Source organism: Aythya ferina (assembly GCF_964211825.1).
Source record: "Aythya ferina genome assembly, chromosome: 20".
Classification (NCBI taxonomy): domain Eukaryota; kingdom Metazoa; phylum Chordata; class Aves; order Anseriformes; family Anatidae; genus Aythya; species Aythya ferina.
This window is the reverse complement of record NC_140318.1, coordinates 9260746-9276396: the sequence shown is the minus strand read 5'-3', so window position 1 is coordinate 9276396 and position 15651 is coordinate 9260746. Positions and strand designations below refer to the sequence as shown.

At 65.4% G+C, this 15651-nt stretch overlaps 2 protein-coding genes across 4 annotated transcripts in view; one reads left to right on the top strand and one right to left on the bottom strand.

The window, feature by feature from the left end:
• The first annotated feature begins 996 nt into the window (after window positions 1–996).
• SLC31A2 (solute carrier family 31 member 2) lies at window positions 997–5493 on the top strand. Of its 3 annotated transcripts, none has more exons than XM_084494364.1 (4): window positions 997–1097; window positions 3478–3544; window positions 4008–4182; window positions 4679–5493. In XM_084494364.1, exons 1-4 carry the CDS (start codon window positions 1092–1094, stop codon window positions 4845–4847), a joined length of 417 nt encoding a protein of 138 aa, XP_084350490.1. In that variant the 5' UTR covers window positions 997–1091; the 3' UTR covers window positions 4848–5493. The 3 variants fall into 3 exon arrangements, with proteins under 3 accessions (XP_084350490.1, XP_084350491.1, XP_084350489.1); XM_084494365.1 differs by lacking the exon at window positions 997–1097 and adding an exon at window positions 2925–3105; XM_084494363.1 differs by lacking the exon at window positions 997–1097 and adding an exon at window positions 3116–3346.
• NIBAN2 (niban apoptosis regulator 2) overlaps window positions 5465–15651 on the bottom strand; it is a 25169-nt gene continuing 14982 nt past the window's right edge. Inside the window, exons 3-14 of the mRNA XM_084494362.1 lie at window positions 14832–14960; window positions 14386–14491; window positions 13667–13834; window positions 10933–11048; window positions 10751–10855; window positions 9907–10069; window positions 9523–9710; window positions 9176–9331; window positions 8822–8938; window positions 8347–8454; window positions 8125–8236; window positions 5465–7642 (exon numbers count right to left, since the gene is read on the bottom strand). Coding sequence (XP_084350488.1) covers window positions 6693–7642; window positions 8125–8236; window positions 8347–8454; window positions 8822–8938; window positions 9176–9331; window positions 9523–9710; window positions 9907–10069; window positions 10751–10855; window positions 10933–11048; window positions 13667–13834; window positions 14386–14491; window positions 14832–14960 — 2418 coding nt within the window. The 3' untranslated portion in view covers window positions 5465–6692. The remainder of the gene's footprint in view (window positions 7643–8124; window positions 8237–8346; window positions 8455–8821; window positions 8939–9175; window positions 9332–9522; window positions 9711–9906; window positions 10070–10750; window positions 10856–10932; window positions 11049–13666; window positions 13835–14385; window positions 14492–14831; window positions 14961–15651) is intronic.

Sequence of the window (15651 nt, the reverse complement as noted above, 5' to 3'; positions counted from 1 at the left end):
TATGTATGAGAATCGTGTAATCATGACAGCAGGAAAGGAAAAACAAAAGGCAAAAATGCTACCAGGGTGGGAAAACAGGAGAGCAACAGGCAGCTCTTTGCTGGGGAGAGACATAAATGCTTGGAGCCTCGTCTCCTCGCACCCCAGCTGTGTTTTGGGGCTGCGGCTCACATAGTGATGGGCACCATAAGGCACGGCAGCAGGGGTTGGAGCCCTGTGGTCCCCATCCTGCTGCGTGCTCCTGGCCTGGTGCCCCTTTTCTGCTGGTCCTGGCCCTGTCCTTGCTGCTACCTGAGGGCTGCTGCCACGCTTTGCCCACCCAGGGCTGGGCACAGGAGCGCATGGGGGTGTCATGGCAGGGGGAGGTCAAACCCTGCAGCAAAAAGAAGAAATCTCCTGTGCAAGGCAGGGGTAGGAAAGGAGAGTGGGGGCACGCCGGCACCACAGCCCTGGGCAGCCCAGGAGGAGGCTGGATCCGAGCTGGGCTGTGACAGGGTGCTGAGTGCTGGGTGCACCCACCCTGCCTGGAAAACCCCAGCCAGAGCTTCTGGCCAGCTTGGCAATAAATGAAGGAAGAACAAGCAGCTGTGAGCCAAGTCCAGTTTCTCCCCTCCGAGGCAGGGGGGGCGGTCGGTTTGTTTGTTTGCTCAGCAGCAGCGGGTTTGGGGGAGAACTGCACCCACCTCCCACCCCTCACCTCGCTGCTGCCCCAGCCCAGAGGCTTTCCAGCTGCCCACACCCGGCTGGTGGCTGCTGCGGGGAGCTGCGGAGGCAGGATTTTAAGCAGCAGCACGGAGGAGAGGGGAGGCTTTTAGTGTTGTTATCATTATTTCAAGCAGCAACTGCGGCCTGAAAACGCCAGTGCCAGCTCTGCCCGTAAGGAAAAACACACTCGGTGGCACGGCGCGGCTCGGCACGGCTGGGTATGGCACGGCTGGGCTCGGCACTACAACTCCCGGGGCGCTCCGCGCTGCGCGTCACGGAGCCGCGCCGGGCTCAGCAGAGCCGGGACGGGACGGGACGGGACGGGGCTGAACCGGGACGAGAGGGGCTGAACCGGGACGGGACGGGCTCCGCTCTGCTCCGCCACCATGCAGGTGAGGCTGCCGCCGTGCCGAGCCGAGCCGTGCCCAGCCGTGCCGTGCCCGTGCCGAGCGCGCAGTGCCTGGGGGCAGCCCGGCTGTGCCCGCTTGGCACCCACGGGTGGGGGCAGCCCCCAGCCCTCCCGTCCCGCTGCTGTGCGGGTGGGTGCGGGCACCCCCCGGCCCTGCCACCCCAGCCCTGGGCACGCTGTTCGCCGGCCCCCTTCTTCTCTGGGGACCCCCCTTCTTTTGGGGCCGGGGTCCCCCTGGAGCAGCCTCCTTTAAACCTCTGCTGTCGGATCTCGTTCCCAGGGGCCGTGCAGAGGCTGATTCATTTCCCTTGGCATCTTCCTGCAAAGCCTGTGCCGCGGTTCCTGTTTTTGTCCCGTGATTTGGCCGGGCTTGGGACAGGGACTGCGAGCAGCAGCGGCCCCGGGGAGCCGCCCATGGGGTGCGCTGCCTGCCTGCTCCTCGCACCCCAACGCAGGGTGTCCCAGTGCCGAGGCAGCGCTGAGTTTTTTCACAAGAGGAGCCCCAGGGGTGAAGCCCCGACACGGCTGTGCCCTGCACGTGAGGAGCTGCAGCGTGGGGTGGTGCCCAGCCGCCCTGCTGGGGTGCGTGAAGCCAGGCAAGGTACAGAGGGGGTGCTGGGTGCTGCCCACACAGCTCCTGGGGGGTCACTGCCAGTAAGGGGGGGCAGGACCAAGCCCCTCGGACCAGAATCCCTGCTGGCATGTCACCCCACAGCGAGGATTTGGGGATTTACCCTCAGCCTTTGACAGCACAGTCAGCGTGGCTGCTGTCTGTGTAGGGGTCATGCTGTGGGGTCCTGTAGGATGGAGCCACAGCATCACAGAAGGGTTTGGAAAGGACCTTAGAGCTCAGAGCCCCTCCAACCTCACCTCGAACCCCTCCAGGATGGGGCACCCCCAGCTTCTCTGGGCAGCCTGGGCCTGGGCCTCACCGCCCTCCGAGTGAAGAATTCCTTCCTTGTATCTAATCTAAACCTATCCTTTTAAATCGGGGAGGGGGGCAGGGTGCCATTGGCCCCAGCAGCATCGTTTTGGTGTCCCGGACACGCTGGGTACCCAAGGGCACGGGGCAGAAGCTGCCCAGGCTGGGTGCCCTGGGACCAGGAGCAGTGCGGGGACCTTCTGCAAGTCACCCATGTCCCCACAGTAACGTTACCGCCGCCGTGCCCGGCCCTGCAGACTGAGGGTTGAAGCATGCAAAGGAGAAATAGTTTCATTTAAAGGCTAATTATCATAAATCCGTTGCCAAAGGAGGCTTAAAAGCGTAAGCCAATTATACGTCCTAATGTGCTTTGGTAACGAGTGGCCACAGTGTGTAATTAGAGCCTGAGAGCGGCGCGGGCACCGCTCGCCCTGGGCACAGGGAGCACTGGGGGGGACAGACCTGGGCTGGGGGGTCCCAGCTGCTGGGACCCGGGGAGCTCTGCCGAGGGCAGGAGGAAAACCCAGCGCAGGTTTTTGTGGCAAAGGCCCAGGAATTGGCAGCCGTGCCCTCAGCTCCGGGCGGTTTCAGTGGGGAAGAGCTGCGGGCAAGGCTTTCTCCTCCTGTTCCGACGTGGTGAAGCTCTCGGTCGGGTGCTCACCGGTTAAAGGCTCATCAGGGCTGGGCATGCCAGCACCGGGCGGCTTCGCTGCCTGCCTCGAGCCCTCCCCACAAAGCAGTCGTGGTCCTGGGTGGGTCCTGGGCAGCCCCCGGCAGCCGGAACCGCAGCAGCCTCGGGGCTTTGGCTGGAAAAAAAGAAAAATCCCGTGGGAGGTGCAGGAAAGCAGAGGGTTCCCGGGCTGGGCTGCAGCCGCCAGCCAGTTTCGCTTTAGGCTCCAGACGGCACCCGCAGCCCCTGTCTGCCTCCTCCTGCTCCTCAAGCCCCGGCAGCGTGCGGGTTGCTGGAGCTTTGGGCCGCCGGCTCCCCACCACAAGGGTTAGCTCAGGATTTCTCTCGCCAGCCCAGACACGGGCTGAAAGGAAAAAGTTGCCCTGCAAGAAGGCAGAGGTACGTGCCGAGCCCGCTCTGCATGGCTGGGATGTTGAGTTCCTCTTTCCATTTCGGGAACTGGACAAAAACTGCACCGCGTGCCTGCCCGGCACCTCACCGGGGGCTGTGCCGGGCGCAGGAGGGGCAGGGCCACCAGGGACCTGCAGCCTTTGAAGGCTGCAGCTCAAAGCAGCAAAGCTGCAAAGAAGAAAGCGGAGCCGCACACACCTCACCTCTTGCTTTGATTCCGGGAAGGGCTGTGAGCAGGAAGGGGCCTGGGAGGGCTGTGGGGTGCTGGGTGCGCAGCCCTGCAGAAGTCACGGGGCCGTGTTTGCCGTGGTGCAGGCGGCTCCGTCACCCCCTAACCCCTGTCCTCGGCCTCTCTTGCAGATGACTTTCTTCTTCTCGGACACGGTGGTGCTGCTGTTTGACTTCTGGAGCGTGCACACCCCCACAGGTAGGCTGCCAGCCCCGTCCGTCCGTCTGTCTGTCTGCTGCTGGCCGTGCTCGCCAGCTGGGGAAAGGGGCGCAGGGCACAAAAACCACCCGGGACTTTTGCATTTCTGGCATTTAATTCTAAATAATGCTAGCAGTGATACCTGCTGGTGGGCTGGGAGCTGGAGGAGGGCACGGCCCCCCCACACCCAGCACTTAACAGTGGGGTTTTGCTGCACTCTGTGGGGCTTTGGGGTGGCCCCAGCCCCGCAGGTCCGGTCCTGCGAAGCGACAGATGAACAAACCTTCCTCCTGCGAGCAGCTGGCAAGTTGTTTTTTTTTTTATCTTTTTCCCCATTGAAAAATATTTGTTCAGCTGAGGGCGAGCTGCTCTTTTCAGGGAAAAAAAAAAAAAAAAAAAAGGAAAAAAAAAAAAGGAAAAGAAAAACCAGCTGCTGACTTGTCGGGGTCTGCTTCTGGGGCAGGGCTGGCGCTCTCCGTGCTGGTGGTCGCGCTGCTGTCGGTGCTGTACGAGGTGGTGAAGATGGGCAAGGCCAGGGTGCTGCACCGGGCGCTGCTGGCCGTGCCCCCCAGCCTGAGCCACGAGGAGCTGCTGGAGCCCGAGGAGGGGGACGGCGGCCACGGGGCCACGCAGGGCAGGTACGGCCCGGGCAGGGTTGGGCCCTGCCTGGTGCTCGGGGGTGTCTGGGAGGTGGGGACAGGGTGAAGGAAGGGCTGCGAAGGGGCTGCCAGGGGTGATGTGGCCGCAGGAGCCAGCCCTGGGGTGTCCCAGCCCCGTGGGGTACCCGGGGATGTGCCCCCGGTGCTTTCGGCTGCATCCAGTGCCTGCAGCCCCCGGGGTCCTTTTGGGGTGGGGACAGGCGCTGCTCAGCTGGTGCAGGCCCAAACAAGGCTGTCCGGGGTGTTTCCTTCCCAACACGACCCTTTTAAGTCAAAATCTGGGTTTTTCACCTTACCTTTAATCCCAGCCACGCCTGAGGCTGCTCCTAACGCCAGCCTCTCGCTGACCCCAGCCCCGTGCCCAGCTCCCTCCCCGTGCCCTACAAACCTCCCACAGGTCAGTCCCGGTGCCATGGGGGGGGCTGACACCCACATTTTCCCCTCGCTGACGGGGCTTTTGCTTCTCCCACCGCAGGTGGTTCCAGTTCCACGTGGCCCAGACGCTGCTGCACGTGGTGCAGGTGGTGCTGGGCTACGCGCTGATGCTGGCCGTCATGTCCTACAACGCCTGGGTCTTCCTCGGGGTGCTCGCGGGCTCCACCGTCGGCTACTTCGTGGTGTACCCGCTGCTCAGGGTGGGCTAGGCGTGGGGACCCCCCCTCGGGACATTGCGGGGTGCTGGGGTGTCACCGCCACGGCTGCTGGCTGCGTCCCCATCCCCGTGCCGTGCAGGACGCGGCGCCACTGGGGGTGGCTCTGGGGCTGTCCCCCGGCTCTCAGGGAGCTTTTGGCCGTGGGACTTGGGGTGCTGACTGCTCAGGGTGGGGGTGCTGAGCCCCCCTCTGCTGGGGGGGGTGCGGTTTTGGCACTGGGATGCTGCGTGTGTGAGCTGGGCAGGTCCCTGGGCCCCCCTCCAGCACTGATCCTGCCCCAAACCCCTCACACTGTGCCTTGGGGGGGGCTGCAGAAGGAGCCGGGTGCTGGGGGGGGGCCCGGCTGCCCCCCACCTCACCCCCGTGCCTCCTGGTTCGCACTTTAGGATGGGAGCTGCTGCCTCCTGCTGCCTGTGGCAATAAAACCAGCGGGGGCCTGGGGCTCCCGGCTTGGTGCGGGGCTGCCGGAGGCGATGCGGGGCCCCGGCACCCCCGGCTCACAGCGGGTTTGGGGGGGCTGCACCTCAGCCCCATCACAGCCCCCCCCCCCCGCACACAGCAGTGTCCTGGGGCCGGGCGGCTGGGGAGTAAGGACAGCCTCCTCTGGCTTTAAATAAAGCTTTAGTTCTTTTATTAATTATTATAAGCATATCTTAAACATTTGTATAACATTCTTAATAAAATATCTTGGAAGAGACAGGTTTTAAGTTCCCAAGGCAAGGCACTTTTTTTTTCTTTTTTTTTTTTTTTTTTTTTTTTTGTGGAGGGGGCTCCCCAAGTGGTTTGGGCTGGGCACCCCCTTCAGAGGCAGGGACAGGGGCACCCCCAATGCAGGGGGGGTCGGTCCCCGTGCCGCACGCTCACACGTGTGCACACACACACACACGCTGCCAGCTCCTGAGTCTCGCCCAGTGCCCCCAGCGCCTCTCCAGTGCTTTCGGTGCATCCCCCAGGGCTGTGACCGACCCTGCCGGGGGTCCCGGTGCCCTGCCAACCCCTGCCAAAGCCCCAGATCTTTGCCCTCCCCCTCCCCGGCTGCTGCCAGCACCCAAATGTGCGAGGGCCAAGGGCTGGAGGCCAGGGGGTGATGCCCAGCTGGGAACCAGGCGGCAGCGGGACAAGGCCGAAGCCCCCCCGCTGCCACCTCCCCTGCCAAAAAAGCTTTCCCTAAATCCCAGCCGAGCCTGGGCATGGGGTGATGGCAGCCCCGGGGTGGGTGCGGAGCAGCCTGGGGACCTTGGGCGGCCCCACACCTCGCCCCCAAAGGGCCAGGAGTTGTTGTGGCAGCACCCCCAGGCAGATCTCCTCCTGCCCCACACGTCCCCGTGCTCCTGGCCTCGTCTCGCCCTTCACCCCCAGCCCTCGCCGTCCCGTTTTTGCCCACCCTCCCCTGCAGCCCTCGCTCCCCTGGGTGCTGGTGACAGCACGGGGCCGCCCGGGAGATGCTCCCCATGGGGAGGCTCCCAGAAAAACCCCACAGATGCGGGCAGGGGATGGTCCCCGCTGCCGGGGGGGGCAGCAGCTGGGAGCATCCCGCAGGTATCGGGGCTCCAGCCCCCCCAGACAGCCCCAGGCACATGAGCTCGGCTATGGGGGAGGCAGATAAAGCATCTCTCCAGTAGAAAAGAAGGAAATAAGGCAGAAGAAGGACAGAGCAGAGTGCAGCGGGTGCCCTGTGCTGAGCCGGGCCCCAGCCGGCCCCCCCCGGGTGGTGGCCAGCCGCGCAGCAGCGGGACCCCCCCCGTCGGGTGCCCTCGGTGTTCCCCATCCCCTCCCTCTCCCGCAGCGCCGCTCCAGCCCCGGCAGCCCCAGGACCAGTCCACGGCGGGCACGGGGCTAGAACTCAGTCTGCACCCCCTCAACAACGCTCTCCGTCGTGCCCGCGGGCTGCGGGGGGCTGCAAGCCACCGGGGGGGCCACCTCCTCGCCCGTCTCCTTGTCACTGGGCTGGTGGCAATCCGTCCCGGCGGGCGCAGGCGGTGCCGTGGGGTGGTGCTCCTTGTCTCCTGATGGGGCCTGGGCTCGGGGTGCAGGTGGTGGTGCTGTGGGGTGGTGCTCCTTATCTCCCGACGGGATCTCAGCTCCAGGTGCAGGTGGTGGTGCTGTGGGGTGCCCTTTATCTCCTGATGGCACCCCGGCTCCAGGTGTAGGGGACGCTGCTGTGGCATGGTGCTCCTTATCTCCTGCTGGCATCTCGGCTCGGGGTGCAGGGGATGCTGTGGGGGGGTGCTCCTTATCTCCCGAAGGCTCCCCGGCCCCCGATGCGGGTGCCACCGGTGCGTCGCGGCGCGCCCCATCCCCATCGCTGCCCGGACCCCGCGGGGGGCCGTCTCCCGGTGCGGACCCCGCTGCCACCACCTCCTCGGTGGCCCCGCTCTGCCGCCTGCCGTGGGTACCGTTCGTCAGCCGCTCCTCAGCCTGGCCGCCGGCAGCTTCCTCCGTGCCCTCCTCCGCCAGCATCTCCCTGATCTCCGCCACCCCGCCCGGGGACCCCGGCGGCACCGCGGGCTCCGGCTCCCGCGGCTCCGGGGAGCTGGGGGGCAGCAGCCCCTCGGCAGCCGCCTCGTAGGGCAGGGCCCCCTCGTCGTCCTGGATCACCGACACCACCTGCTTGGCCCGGCGGCGCTTGTCGGCGGCCGGCTCGGCCTCGGGCTGCCCGCCGTGCTCCTCGGCCCAGTCGATGGGGACGCCCTCGCCCAGGAGGTGCAGGTTGGGATCGCTGTTGTGCATCACCATGCTGTCGCGGTACAGGTTGTGCTTCCGCTGCACCGCCGCCTCCTTCACAGCTGGAGGCACCGAGAGAGGTGTTAGATGGGCTGCACGGGGCCACCCCTTCCTTATAGGGCACCCAGCACCCTGCACGGGGTCATCCCTTCCTTGTAGGACACCCATCACCCTGTGTGGGATCACCTCTTCCCTATAGGACACCCAGCACCCTGCACGGGGCCACCCCTTCCTCATGGGACACCCAGCACCCTACCTGGGGTCACACCTTTATAGGACACCCAGCACCCTGTGTGGGGTCACCCCTTCCTTATAGGGCACCCAGCACCCTGCATGGGATCACCTCTTATAGGGCACCCAGCTTGGGGTCACCACTTCCTTGTAGGACACCCAGCACCCTGTGTGGGGTCACCCCTTGTAGGACACCCGTCACCCTACTGCCCTTGCTCACTCTGGGGTCTCCCCACCCAGCGCCCAGCGCCCACCCCAGGCTGTAGGAGCCCCCGCGGGGCAGAGCCGAGCCGCTCCGGGCTCCCCTCCCTACCTTGCATGATGTCTTTCATCACCGACTGCAGCACGACCTCCTCGTAAGTGTTCTCCACCAGGATGAAGCTGGCAAAGTCCTCGAAGATGAGCTCCTGGAACTTGGCTAGCTCCTGCGGGGGAGAGGCCGGTCAGCGGGGCGCGGGACGGGGAGGCCCCGGTCCCGAGGGATGCTTATGGGATGCTGCAGCCCCTCCACGGGGCGCTGCGCCCCTCCTCTCACCCCCTTGCAGGTCGGCGCCAGCTTCTTCAGCAGGAAGGGGATGGTGATCTGCAGCAGGGCCTCCCTGAAGAACTTCTTGCGCACGGTGCTGCTGTCGTAGTCGTATTTCTGCGCGGCAGGCGAGAGCGGCTGGGTCAGCGCCCATGAGGGCCGCAGGGTGGCGTGGGCACAGCCCCGTATTTTGGGCCCGTTTCCACGGGGCTGAAGGGGTTCCCCTGTCCCTCCCACCCACGCAGTCCCCAGGGTGCCCGACCCTGCGCTCCCCCTGACTTTCTGCAGAAGTGTTTGGGCCACTCCGAACAATCTCTGTGTCCCCCGCTGGCTTTCCCACTTGCCCCAAAACCCAGCAAAACGCATGAAAGCCTCGTTAGAAAGAAATGTTTCCCCAGAAGACTTCTGATATGCATCCCCAGGCTCCTCGCCCTCGGCTGAAGGCCACCGGGGGCCCCAGGTAGGAGCAGGCCCCAGCCCTCACCTTGAGCACGCGCTCGAGGATGCGCTGGATGGACTTGCAGAGGTCGTCCTTGCCCTGCAGCTTCCCCAGCTCCTGGTGCAGCAGCGTCTCGAAGGTGTACACGGCGTCATCCATTTGCTGCGGCAAGAACCACGGGGTCAGCACCAGTTTGGGACCCCGGGGGGCTGTTTTGGGGGCACTGGGACGCCAGGATGAGCCTATACACCAGCAAGGCTCCCAGCAGCCCTGCCTGGCATCCACGGGCTCCACCCTGAGGACTGAGGGTGCTGGGGTGGCTTTGTCCCCGTGTCCCAGCCGCTCAGCCTGGGGGACACAGGATTTGGGATTTGTCCCCCCCCCCGGTCCCCGTCCTACCTGTCTCATGTGGATCTGGGCCCTCTGCTTGAAGACAGAGGTGCTGGAGACGTCGAACCGCTGCTGGAGGCCCTCCAGTTTCAGCTGCTCCATCTTCTCGTAGCACGACTGCATCTTCACCGGGTGGAAGGCCAGCTGGGACAGCTTCTCCATGTACTGGGGACACGGCCAGGCTCAGCAGGGCCAGGGCTGCCATACGCCACCCCACGCCGTGCCCAGCATCCCGCACCACCCCACGGGCATTGTCCCCGGGCATCTCCCCAGCCTGGGATCCCCCATGGGGTCTGTCCCCAGGTCTGGCCCTGCCACCCCAAGCCCCGTCCCGCTGACCCCCTGGCAGCTCTCACCTCCACCAGCTTCTCCAGGCCGCCCTCGTTGACGATGTTCATGTTCATGTCCGTCACCTCCTTGAAGAACACCTCCCGCACCTCGGCAAAGCCCTGGCTCGTGGGGGTCATCAGGGCCTCCAGGATGGAGGAGATGTAGGGCTGCACGTGGTTGCGGACACAGATCTCCGCCTTGGGGAGGACGAAGGCTGGGCAGAGAGCAGGGGTGAGCACGGCGAGCTTCCTCCGGCCTCCCAGCTCCACATTCAGTCCCTGAGCCCCCCGGGGAGCTGCGCCCCTATCCCCAAACCCCTCCAGGAGAAACCTCCCAGACCCACAGGACGAGGCTAAGAGCTTTTGAAGGTGGCACAGCTCCCTCCCCGTGCCCTGTCCCCTGGGGCTCACCTCGGATCTTGCTGCAGAGGTGCTCCTTGGAGGTGATGATCTGGTCCATGTCGGTGCGGATGGTGCTCTCCAGCTGGGGCCGCTCCGCCTCGCACTTGGCCACCAAGGCGTCGTACTGGGCCTGGGTCTGCTCGTAGACCATCCTGTACACGGCATCCGAGATCTGGGGAGGGTGAAAGGAAGGTTTCACCCGCTGGGTGAAGCGAAGCCCCCGGCGTGTACAAAGCCACGGGAGGTCCCCGAGCAGGGGGACGCCGGGCAGGACTTGACCCTGCAGGCCCCACGTGGCCGCCGGAGCTCCTTTTGAAGCCAGATGCTGCGATTTTGGGGCCAGCAGGCGGCAGGGCTGTCCTTCCCCTCCCTCCCTCGCCCTTCCCAGTTGTGCAGATTCACCCTGGGCCGTGCCGTGGAGAGCAGAGCTACAGAAAAAAGCAGTGTTTGTGCCTCCGCTGGCTGCCTCAGCAGCACGTTACGTGCTGGGTGGAAACCCCGCTGGCCACAAGGCTGTGACGGGCAGCCCTGAAATGTGCTCAGCCTTTGGCAAGGTCCTGGGCTGGATTTAGCCTGCGCTGCCCTAAAAATGGCTGGCTAAATATAGCGGGGCTGGGTTTTGCTCGGGGGGGCCGGGCTTCCTCCCGTTTGCTTCCCTCGCTCTGGGACGCAGGGAGGGCCGGGCAGGGCTGCCTGCGACGGCACGGAGGGGTGCCGGGGGTACCAGCAGCAGGAAAGCCACCAGGAGCCCAACCTGGAGGGACAGGGACTGACACAGCGCCCCAACGTGGGGGCAGGGGGTTGTAGGGGGGTGTAGGTTTGGCCCCGGTGTCCCCACGGCCACCACCCCTACCTGGATCCAGGTCCGCTGGCGCTCCGGAGCCTTGCCCTTGAGCCGCGGGCCGATGGCGCTGCGCAGCTCCGGGAGCAGCTCCTCCATCACCAGGTTACTCAGGATCTGCGAAGGGAGGAGGCGTTGGGGGACACTGCCCGACCCCACAGAGCCCCCCCCCCAGCCCGGGGGCCAGCCCTCACCTGGCTTTGGTTGCCGCAGAGCATGTCCCAGGTGCCGTACTGCTCCTTGGACTGGCGGTACATGCGGACGGCGTCGGTGAAGGCTGGGGCCTCCACCTTGGAGTCCTCGGAGATCCCTGGGGGGCAAAGGGGAGAACGGGCAAATGAGCAGGGCAATGTGGGGACCACGGGGAGCCACTGGCAGCATCCCCAGCCTGGCACTGCAGGGGTCCCCCCATGTCCCCCACGTCCCCAGGGCCACTGCACAGAGCCCGGGGCTGTCAGCAGGGCTGGGGGAGGCCCTGACAGCACCCCAGCCCCATAAACTGGGCAGGAAAAGGGCAGGAAAGCACCCAGGAGAAAAAGGCTCGGCAGGACCAGGAGCTTTTATGCACCGTGGGGGCTCAGCAAGCCCTGAAGCACGGCAGGAGCAGGGGGCTCAGGGACCCCCAGTGGTGCACGGGGAGCTGGGGGCCCTACAAGCGCCCTGGAGGATGGGGTTCGAGGCTGCCCAGGCTGTGCTGGAGGCAGGGGGGCCCCGTGGGATGCGGAGCAGCTGGGCAGGAGGAGGAGGAAGGCTCTGGGTGGGGGATGAGTCACAGCAGAGCCCGGCGGGGAGGCGCAGCAGCAGCAGCGGTGCTCCAGCCGGTTCTGCTGCCCCCGGGATGTCAGCGCCCTGATCCACCCCGGTGTGGGGCTGCCACGCGAGGGGGGGGCACAGATCACAGATGTCACCCCCCCGTCCCCTGCTGCCACGTCCACAGCCCGCAGGGAGCGCACAGGACAGCCCGGAGCCACCCACCCCACGCACACCCTGCCCAGCCCCAGGGGTGCCGGCGCCGTGCCGCAGCGAGGGGTGCCTGCAGGGAAAGGGAACAGCCCCGGGACACCCCCACAGAGCCCTCACCCCCCTAAACTCCATGCTAAAGGAGAGAGCAGCGAGAGCAGAGGTCCTCGGTGCTGGCCCTGCACCCTATTCCTTGCAGGACCCCCCCCGAAGCCTGGGCTTGGTGCCAGGCAGGAGGGACCCGCCGCCTCCCTGGAGCGCCTGGCACGCCGGGGTAGAGGGCTTGGGGAGCCTCAGCCAAAGGTGGCTTCATCCCAGCAAGGGCAGCCCCGGGCTGTTGGCGTCCTCCAACACGCAGGGATTTATTTTTTTTTTTAAGACGCTCGCTTTTAACTCCCAGCCTAAGCAGCTTTTCCCGAGGGACAGCTCGAGGCGTGGGGAAAAAGCAGAACCGCTGCGAACGCTGGAGTCCGGCCCTCGCTGAGCACCGAGGGGCGGCTGGGCTCGTCCAGCACCGCGCTGGTGTCAGGGATGGGATGCACATGGCAGGCCTGGGATCTCCTGGCAAGGCTCCTGTGGTGACCTGTGCTGGGTGCTGGGTGCTGGGGACGATGCTGCACCCAGGCCAGCCAGGGTGGGGGTCCCACGGGCGCCCAGGCTGTGGGGCACGACTCTGGACACCCCCCCCCGAGGGGTGACATTGCTCGTCCCTGTCCTTAGGGAAGAGCTGGTGTTACAAAAACACCGAGACTTGTAAAGGGAGGTGAAACTTCCCACACTAATCACCAGCGGAGGCAGACACGGAGCCTCTAATTTGGGAAAAAGTTGCTCAACGGCAACAAAAGATCTTTCATTGGAGTTGAAACAGTATCCGAAACCTTGCCAGAGCAGCGGCGGGCAGAAATCTGGAGCTGGGGAGGGAAGAAATGTCTCACAAAGAGGAACAGCCTGCAAAAATCAAGAAATCCACCCGAGCAGATCCCTTCCTGGGCCCGTGCCCGTGTCTGTGCCTTGTTTCGTCTCCAGCTCGGGAGGAGGAGAGGGTTCGGCAGCGCAGGCACGGGGATGGTTCGGCAGCTCCCCGGGGCTCACGGCTCTGCCTTCACCCGCCCAGAGCCTGGGCGGCCGGGGAGAAAAGGGAAAGGGAAAGCTCAAAATAAATAAAAGCTCAAAATAAATAAATCAGCCCCCGAGCCCGGACATCCCCGGCTCACGGAGGGTGCACAGACGTGTCCTGGAGCAAGGAGCGCCAAAAGGAGGGGAAAGAGCAAAGCACTCGGATTTCAGCTACCACGGGGGGATGAAAACCCACAATGAAACTCAGGCTCTGCACTCACCCTATGGCTCTGCCCCTAAAATATCGGGGCTGTGAGCATCTCCTGGGAGGGCAAGGTGCATCGCCGGCCGGGCAGGTGGCTCCTTGCTTGCTACACGGAGCAGGGCCGGCGCCTCCTTCCCCGGGACGCCTTCCCAGAGCCCCACACAGCCCTGGGGCTCGTCCCAGGCGCGGCTCAGCAGGAAAATCACCTTTCCCTGCCAGGGTATCGGCGGGGTGCCCGGCCCTGCCTGCCCCGGCCGTCCGCAGCCCCTGGCCGAGAGCTGGTGCCGGCGGAGAGTGGGAGGAAGGAGCGCAGGACGGTGGCCTGCACTTTTAATGACTTTAATTGCCAAGTATTTTCTGCCTCGGGGTGGAAAATAGTCATTAGGGCTCCCCGCACCGGCGTCTCTCCAGCTGGCTCCACGCGGGCTCTCGCGAACGCTGGCACAGGCGCTGTGCTCCCCGGGGACACGGGGACGTGCCGGGTGGCCGGAGCCCCCCGCTCCCACCTTCAATGGGGCCGAGACACTCCCCAGCTCCCTGCCAATTCCCCTTCTTCACCCCAAACCCATCCCTTAGGGCCAAAAGGGCCCCCAGCACCCCCTCTGGAGGTCTGGAGGCGGACGCCCCCCGGCCAGCCCCCGGCTCACCGTTGTTGCAGTGCCGCACGCAGTCCTGGAAAACCGCCCCCCACTTCTCCTGCTCCTTGCCCGTCATCACGCAGAAGTAGTAGTGCCGGGCGTAGGGGTGCCAGAGGATCAGGGGGAAATCCGTGGGGCACTTGATGATGGCGGCGTTCCCCGACTTGGGCGCCACGCCTGCGGGGGGAAGGATGCTCTGAAGGGGCAGGGGGTGGCTGTGCCCCGGCCCCGTGCCCCTCTGCACCCCAGGGATTTATGAGGGGCAGAGCACCCTGACGGAGGCAGCTGGTCTGCAGGTGTCTGCAGGGCTTCGTGGTGTTAGGAAAGCAAACGCCGACAAACCCGGAGCACGTTTCCTGCCGGGGAGGTGTCAAGGCTCTTCCTCAAATCGCCAAGGCCAAGCACAGCCCCTGGGGACGGGGCTTTGTGCCACAGAGCCCCAACATACGGGTGCTTTGCCTGGCTGGGGTCGGGATGTGGGACCCCCCCAGAGCTGCTGGAGGTGCAGGAGGGGCACACGAGACCCCTGGGCTCCTCCAGACCCTCTGCCACCATCCCTCTGCCTCCCCCAAGAGCAGTACACTTCACCCCACACCCCACCCTGGGGGACCACGGGGCCGTTCTCCCTCCCTGCAGCCCCCCAACCCCATCCCATCCCCTCCCCAGCTGTCCCCATGGGGTTCTCAGCGGCGCAGGGACCTTGGGGCCCCCGAGCAGCCCCCACTCACCGGGCAGGCTGCTGCTCACCAGCTCCAGGTACTGCTCCACGGAGGTGAGGACCTTGTAGCCAGCGCTGTTGATCAGCACGCGGGGCGGCAGCTCCCGCTCGTAAGCCTGAGCAGAAAGAGCTGGTGAGCGGGGGGAGGACGTGGGGGGAACACCACGGCAATGCGGCTCCTTTTGGTGCTGACCCCATGGGAGGTGGGCGAGAGGGTCCCCGTCCTCCTCCATCGGGGTGGAGGGGGAAGGAACGCTGCGTTGAAACACCACGGGGCACCGGGAAGCAGCGCGGATGATTTTGGGGACGTCCGAGCCCTCACAAGGAAATCAGCCCCGAGCATTGTCCCCAGGGAGGGCAGGACGGGAGCAGAGGGGGGACATCGAGAGGCTTTGAGCACCCTGAGCTCGCTGCCCCCCCCGCCAGGAGGCGATGCCGAAGCCGGGGCGTGCTCACCAGTTTGTTCTCGTAGAGCACCAAGCCGTAGTTGTGCGGCACCACGCAGAAGCGGTTCCTCCACTTCTTGTTCTCCTCGATGTACTGGAAGAGGTTCCCCGAGTAGATGACGTGGTCCTCCAGCGGGACCTGCCGGGGGGAGACCCGCGGTGACCCGGCTGGCGGGGACAGGGGCTGCCAGCAGCACCCCCCCGGCATATCCCAAATCCTGGTGCCTAACCAGTGCCCTGGAGTGACAGCCCGGCTGAGTGCCCGCTCGGACCAGGAGCCTCCAGAAGTCCTCCCCAACCTAAATTGTTGTGATTTCCCCCACCTGAGGCAGGAGGGGGCACACACAGCCCAGCTGCAGCTGATGCTGCAACATCCCCAAAAGCAGGGGACGGGGCGGGGGGGGACACCCCGCATCCCCCAGCCAGGCACCCCAGGCAGCGCGCAGGCTGCCCCGACACCGTCCCGAAGACAGGCGCGCTGAGCCGGCCAAGAATTCGTCCCAGGAATTTTTATGACCCCAGGAACATAAACAAGAGCCAAGAGCTCTCCTGGCAGCGGGAGCGCTCCGCAGCTGCCTCTCCGTGGTGGCCACCCGGCATCCAGCGTGGTGGCCACCGGGAGGGACCAGCAGGAGCAGGACCCCGGTGCCGGACATTGGGCTGGCACACGATGCCTCCCCCTGCCCAAATCACTCCCTGAAGGAATACGGGGAGAGGGGAGGAGAGACCCTGCAGGGGGAAGCAGCCCTAACCCAAACCCAGCGGGGATGGGGACAGCGAGGGGCCGGCAGGGCCAAGGGGACACCAGCCCCAGGAGCCCCCACAGCAAA

Excerpts from the sequence above, each read along its gene's own strand:
- SLC31A2 (XM_084494363.1), top strand. The coding sequence starts at position 3,128 with ATGGCTGGGATGTTGAGTTCCTCTTTCCATTTCGGGAACTGGACAAAA. Across the intron at positions 3,347-3,477 it reads CTTTGATTCCGGGAAGGGCT|ATGACTTTCTTCTTCTCGGA; the intron begins GTGAGCAGGAAG and ends CCTCTCTTGCAG. Across the intron at positions 3,545-4,007 it reads GAGCGTGCACACCCCCACAG|GGCTGGCGCTCTCCGTGCTG; the intron begins GTAGGCTGCCAG and ends CTTCTGGGGCAG.